At 46.7% G+C, this 7,301-nt stretch overlaps 1 protein-coding gene across 1 annotated transcript; it reads right to left on the bottom strand.

The window, feature by feature from the left end:
- Positions 1-4,635: 4,635 nt before the first annotated feature.
- On the bottom strand, positions 4,636-6,481 carry her6 (hairy-related 6). The gene is made up of 4 exons (XM_041039461.1): positions 6,168-6,481; positions 5,892-5,987; positions 5,671-5,758; positions 4,636-5,473 (listed from the first exon to the last, which is right to left on the bottom strand). The coding sequence occupies exons 1-4, from the start codon at positions 6,273-6,275 to the stop codon at positions 4,932-4,934; spliced, it is 834 nt and encodes a 277-aa protein (XP_040895395.1). The 5' UTR covers positions 6,276-6,481; the 3' UTR covers positions 4,636-4,931.
- Positions 6,482-7,301: the final 820 nt, after the last annotated feature.

Below are 7,301 nucleotides of genomic sequence, written 5' to 3'. Positions count from 1 at the left end.
TTTAGGACCATCAAACTTCATGTTGCAATATGTAGAGTATGTACAAAGAGTATGTTCAAAAAATATTTGTATATATCTGAAGAACAAATCGCAAAACAATATGAAATAACATTGTGAAAGGACATAGCAACATAACAAACCTAGCTGAATTAGTTGAGGCTACCCAGCTCCACATACAATATGTTAAACCCCCTGAGCACACACTGCCAAGGTAAGCACTATAATCATGCAGTGATAATGCACAATATTTTAGGCACTTCCGGGTTACACATTTCAAATTATTGATGTTATTATTTATTATTATCTTTTCTTTTTGATTAGAGTTTCCGGTGTTTTTCTAGGGACACATCCCGGGGGGCCGCGACCCTAAGGTTGAGAAACTTGGCTTTGAAGGATGAAAGCGAGAGGCTCTGAAGTGCTTCATGAAGAACCTCTTTGTGTGATATCAAAACCAACCAAACTGTCACCGTTGGCAGTTGTTTGGACGCTGGTGTGGTGGGAACTTGTTTGTCTGGTCTATTTGTTTGTTGTGATGGTCGCTGAGGGGGGAAACCCTCCCACTCAATTGGCCTTGGGTTCCAGAGTAGCTGGAGGACAGGTCATACAAAGGCGCAGTGTGATGGGGTCATCACTGTCAAAGCCCAGAGTTGGGGGATGTGCCAACTTTGTAACTGACGGTTTCGTATGGTTGCCATGTCCTGCTCTCCTCAAGTCATCATGCCCTGAAACCATCCACCAAAACCCCTCAACAACATGTTTACGAACCAAAATTGGGAGCTATAAGAAAAAAAAGACTTTTTCTAAAGGCTGGAGACTATAAAAGAAACAATCATCCAGCATCACAGGACCACCTTTGCTGGAGTTCTTGTTTTTGAGTATGTGTGAGAGGCAGGGCTGGTGAGAAACACCGTGGATTTACATAGCAGTCTGCGACTTCAAACGAGGTGGCTGACATTTGAATGGGCTGGTGGTGGGAACCTCTGGTGGGGTTTTTGTTGCCATGCAGGGTGAGCCAAGGAAAGTGGGCACGCACACTGCTGGGATTTGTGTGTAGACAGCTTGTCCTGTTTACTGGGCCCACAGGTTACCATAGGAGCTTCGCACAAACTGTGTGTGTGTTTGTATGTATGAGACAAAGAAAGAGTGTGACAGAGAAAGATAGGGAGACTAGGGGAGCATAAGGGGGGTATGCCATGTAGAGTTAGATGGGTACTGAGTCACTGTATATGCTCCTAAGAGAGGACAGAACAAGTCTGATGAGTAATGCACTAATAATAGGGGAGTGGAGATTGGGTCCATGAGATCTTGATAGCCTTTTGTAAGCGTCTGCAGATCATTTCAAGCTCTCAGACTCTGTTTGTGACTACAGTAGCTTTTATCGGTAAGTGACAAATGTGAGTAAGTCAAGTAGGACATTGCTGTTAATGAGCTTCATGTGACTGCACAGTTGATGTAATGTGTCTCTAGATCGCTGGTTCCCAGTCTGGGGTAATTTCTTCTAACTTCCATAATGTTTGCTTTTTACCTGTGAAATACTGGATCTTTTCAACTCTTTAAGTCTCTAAAATATTATTGAAACGAAACAGTCGGAGGAGGAAAACTCACTTTTGACTTCATCTGCTCACAATTCATCTCTGAACTGGAGCCATAACCAGTGATGAGGTTTAGAAGTGTACATTGCTTCGTTTTAAGGGGTCACAGGCCAAAAATGTTGGAAAATGTTGGTGTTGATCTCAACATGTCATACTGATGCAGAACAGTGATTAAAAAGGATCCTAAAATACGTCTGGACAGCTGTGGCCAAACCTCTGACCACGTCCAACCATAACAGCATCAACCTCACAAGGAATAAATGTTAGTTCAGCACACAGGGAACAGAAGGGAAAAACCCTTTGCTCCTGACAAGGAACACCTGTCTGAGTGAGTGTATACTCTGGAATGAGTGTAAGCCTCTGGGACAGAGGGAGGGAAGCATGTCAGTGAATGTGTGCATGTGCACAAAATCTGCGCAAATAAAAAGTCAGGGTCATTCATGAGTCTTATGTAAACTTAAATTACAGATATAACTTTCCATTGTATTTTACACTTGGGTCAGGATTCAGACTGTATACACACACTGATCCACTTCCGCCCACACAGATCCAACACTTCTCTCTCCCCTCCCACAGCTTTTCCTCTCCCTGCCTGGCTGCTCTGTTGGCTGGCTGACTAGCCGTGCTGCCTGGCTCGGTGGCGGTTGCCCTGTCTATCAGTCTATTTCCAGGCTCAGGGCCCAATGCAGAGGCAGACAGTCAGTCAGTCAGGTGGTGTGGTGGAGGGCAAAGGGGTTGATGCGTGTGTCAGAGAGGCGCTCTCCCACATTCCCCTGGCGGCTGGCAGCAGGCCGGGCCTGCGGAGGGGGGTTCGCCTCTTTCTCACGACCTCTCAGGTTCCTGCGCTCATCTGGGAGCTATTCATTTCCTGCCAGAAAACAGCCTTCCCCTGCAACTGCAGGAGGAGGGAGGGGAGGGGGGGAAGAGGAGGGGAGGGAGAGAAGTTTGGCTTCAAAATGAGTCCAGGGCTTGGTACAGCAAGCCCTGGGCTTAAATCATAAAGCTCTCGCTTGTCTGGGCTGCAATCAAAGACAGCCCCAGTGACGGGCCGGGAGAGAGAGGGAGAGAGAGAAAGAAGAACTATGACAGAGAGAGAGGGAGAGAGGACCATATGGTAGCACTTAGAGAGCCAAGGAGGAAGCAGAGGGTTTTTTTCCCTCCTTTCGCTCCCTGCATGCACGCGGAGTGTGGGAAAAGTTAATGGACACGCATGGCAGCTAACCCCCCGGTCGTGTTGTGACATGTGTGCGGTCACTCCGGCAGCTCGGCCACTGCACTGGGTAATTGGAGAGGCTCGTAAAGCTGTTCTCCAGAGGGGAAGAGACTGCTGAAGATGTTGGTGGGTAGGGGGGAGGAGGGGAGGAAAAGCGGAAAAGGGGGAAAGGCAGTGAGGCGGGGTGGGAGGGCTCAGCAGCTGGGTGTTGTCCGGGTCACACCACGTGCCTAACAGACGTCCCGCGTCCAGCTGTGGCCCCAGGGCTAAGGGCAGGAAGCTCGATACTGGTCCGAGCACAGCTGGAATGCTGTGGGAACGTTTTGAGTGTGCATGTGTTTGTGTGTGTCTGTGACTGCGTGTTTGTGTGGAGAAGCTCTGGCTCACAGGAGGGCCGACTGTTCCCGTGTGGTAGGCCTTTCCTTGAACCCCCCTCACCCCCAACTTAACTCCCCACTACCTCACCCATTGTGCCCTTTAGCCAGGCATGTCCTCACCCAGCACCATCCACAAACACATACACACACACACAAGACATATGCACACACAGACACAAGCACACACATGGCTTCAATCAAACAGGGATACATGGCCCCCTGTAAAAAGGTGTGATGGAAATTCAAAATGATGGCACTTATCCACACTTTGTGCCTCTTAGCGCACTGATAATTGCAAACACCTGCACCCCCTCCCCACACACACCCCCTTCAAAGACGGGCCACACTCGGATAGCTCGAGGGGGCACACGCACCTGGGCAGAGCAGAGCGCTACCACATGGCTCAGTGGTGAGGTGGTTAACATGTCCCTCACTCCACCCCCCCACCCCCCTGGCATCAAGGAACTCCCTCAGCTCTGATTAAAGACAGCCTAGGGCTCCTCTCTGCTCCATACTGTCAGGAGATTAATGCTGGTGGTGATGTGAAAGCTGACTGTACAGCGGAAATCCTTAAAATGATCATTTTTAGGAGCTTGATCACTTCAAATTATTGGTTGATAGTTAGCCTATTATCTCCTATTTAGAAATGTTTGAGTGGAAGGGGCCACTGCATCATTTGCACTGATGAATGGCCATTTAACTTTATGTCACAATACAACAGGTTCAAAACAGACAAAAATGTTAATTTTTATTTAGAAACATGAGTTTGGATCAAACCGTGCAAAGGCTGGTCTGAGAAGTTAATTATCTTAGGCCTCTCCAACAAAATGGTCCTGTGGCTTTATGTATAGAACAATAATCAAAGTATTTTCCTATTTCCACAATTCTCTCTTACATTAGACAGAAGCTCTGCTGCTTTTCATCTAACATGCACATCCACAGCAGCCATCCACACTCCATGGATCGATCTTACCAATACCAATCAGACTGCAATGCACTTGTGTGCTGCTAGATGGCGTTAGTGACCTCTGTAAGGCTCCAAAGTTTCCACCAGGAAAGGTGAAGCTGCTGAGAAACGGAGCAGCGTTGGACAGTCTAGCTCCTGTTTCTGATTAATTACAAAGCCACTGTGTCCTGTCTGACTCATTCATTTAGATAAAAGAATTACAATTAGCCTACAGTTTAGTGACAATCTGGTCCAATGTGATTTACAATGAACGAGCACGTAAAGTGTCTTTGCTCAGACACCACAGGAGGAGATGCCTTGAGCCACTGAGATTGTATATATATATATATATATATATATATATAACAAAGTGTTATTATTAGCTCATAAAAGTCTTGTAAGTCTTTCTATCGTTGTATTTGCACTTTCACGCATCACTAAAACCAGGCTTGTTTGTTTGTTTTTTCTCTGAAAAATAAGGCAGAAACAGTTTTTTTTTTATATGTTAACAAATTTATTTTGTCTTCCAAAACGAAGAACAGCGTAAGAGCATTGAACATATCTTTGGCATCACACAGTAAAAAAGACGACTCAAATATATAAAAATGCAGTGAACGGACTTCCACAATACAAATCTCATTTCAATATGAACTTTACTCCCTTGTTAGCTGTACAAATATAGTGCATACTCTTTCCATTTGACAAGAAAAAACAGGTTCAAAACAACTTTTTCTAACATTGAACAAAGAGAGAACTATTAAGTGTCATTTTAAAGTCTTTATGGTCCTCCCCCCCCCCACTTTTCACCAGGGTCGCCACACTGAGTCCGTGTTGCCTGACGGGGCTCCTGGGGAAACCGCAGCCGGCACAGGGACCGGCGTGCTGACGTTGTTGGCATACACGGGGATAACGGGGCCGTTTGGCGCAAATGCCGCGTTGGGTATGAGGAACGCAAACTGTCCGTCTGTGGCAGGCACGATCTGGAAACCGCCGTACACTTTGGTGGCGTCTGAAGGTAAATTTGCAGGCGAAGAGCCCCCTTTACAGGAGACCGCGTTCATGGGCAGGACCTGCGGGGACGAGCTGGGGATCTGCACCATGGACTGGCCGAATGAAGGGTGCGTTGGCCCGGCGGTGGAGGGGAGCTGGTGCTGGTGCTGATGCTGGCTGGGATAGTTCATGGCGTTAATCTGGGTCATGCAGTTGGCCAGGTGACCGAGCAGCCGCGTCCTGACCTCGGTGTTGACGCCTTCGCAGGTGGAAAGGAACCGGGTGACCTCATTCATGCACTCGCTGAAACCGGCACGGTATTTTCCCAAGACAGTGGGGTCTGTGTTCAGGGCAGCTGCAGAGAAAACAGACGGAGAGAATTCAGTTAGGATGTTCAAATGCACATCTAGTTCAATATATAGAGTTACGAGCGTATACTTTGGACGGGGGTCAATTTTAGAACTGGGTCATGAAGCAGGGGTGCTTGAATAGCCCAGATATGATCTAAAACGCACAGTCACGAGACGGATTAGTCCGGGAAATGCGACTTACCGGTCATCTGAGCCCTCTGGAGGTTCCGGAGATGCTTCACCGTCATCTCCAGGATGTCCGCCTTTTCCAGCTTGGAGTGTCTGGAGCTCTGATGAGACGGAAAACACACATGGTTAGGATTAACGCGCTCATCGTTATCGCTGTTTGACAGGGGACAGTTTTGAATTGTACGTCAAAGAATATATTAATAAACCAGGATGACGAGTGAGTAGCCTACTTACATCTTTTTTGAGCGCATCCAGGATGAGAGTTTTCAGCTGCCCCAAGCTTTCGTTGATTCTGGCTCTTCTCCTCTTTTCCATTATTGGCTTGGATGACTAAAGATAAAAACAAAACGACATAAACTGTTACATTTCTCTTTTTTAGTGCGTAAAAGCGTAAAAGATTCTTGATTTGGGCGAGGAACTTGTGTAAAATTGCGCCCAAAATGAAATGTTTAAGGCTTTTTAGCTGACAGTCACGGGGTAGATGCGTTTACACAAAAGTTTTATACCAACCTTTCGGTGCTCAGAGGCTGTCTTGGGTTTATCGGGAGTTGTGTTCATGCTTGCCGGGGTTGCAGCGACCGGAGAGGATGAGGTTTTTTCCATCATATCGGCAGGCATCTTCTTTTTAAAATCTGAAATATCCCACGAAATCACGGCAAATTACGGTCCAGTGGTGCAGGAAGAAGGACGATGAATATTCAGGTCGCGATATTCAAAAGTCCCCTCTGCCACAAATAATAACAAAAAAATCCTGAGATACGTATCAAGTTAAAATCCGTCAGAGCGGTGCGCAGCTGCAGCGGTTGCCAGGAGCGGATGCACAGTCTCTCTGTTGGGTTCTCCGCGTGTGGCTTGTATTTATATCCAGCACTGCACGCGAACGGCTCGTGTGAAACTTCCCAAACTTTCTTTCCCACAGTAACTTTCCACCAATCAGGGCGAGAGACACGCGGCCCGAGGGAGGACGGCTCGTGGTCGGCGCCCTCCCATTGGTTGTCTGGCCCCTGAAGCTGGCGGCCAATGGCGCGCGGCCCGGGTTCAGGGCACAGCCGGGGAAACTGCCTTCAGTCTTCAATCATCCTACCGTTTACATATTAACAGTGGAGCCGCTGACTGGGCACCGCCACCAGGAGAGGCCGAGGAACTTTTTTTTTAAATCTACCAGACGAGCGATAACAGCACGAAATATTAGAAAATAATAATTAAAAATCTAAAAAAACAATTGTTAAAATACCACAAATACTTAGGATCTACAACAGCAGCATTTTACTAATACTATTATCCACACTCTTACCATGTTAACACCCACAATCCAATCAACTTTTATTCAGCCTTGAGTCGATTATAATTTGGCCTGTTTCCCCTCAACAAAGTTACCTTCTAACCTTTGTAGAAGAGGTTGTGCAAAATTCAGTTGCCCAAATTTAACCGGTAACTGCCCACAGTAAGAGAAAAAAAAAAGAAAGTAAATAACTGTGACATGTTTGTACCGTTTTAAAAACCACAACTGGGAAGTGGTAGGCTATCAGGCAATCAGAGTTTCAGTCATGTGCCATGGAGGCACAGGAGGGAGCTCTATTGTTTTCTTTTCAACCAAACCTCACAGTACACTGTTACTGTTATAATGATCTCGGTAAAATAAAA

The sequence above is a fragment of the Toxotes jaculatrix genome, chromosome 6 (assembly GCF_017976425.1).
Source record: "Toxotes jaculatrix isolate fToxJac2 chromosome 6, fToxJac2.pri, whole genome shotgun sequence".
Lineage (NCBI taxonomy): Eukaryota > Metazoa > Chordata > Actinopteri > Toxotidae > Toxotes > Toxotes jaculatrix.
Note: the sequence above shows the minus strand (reverse complement) of the source record. Positions and strands in the feature narration are given on the sequence as shown.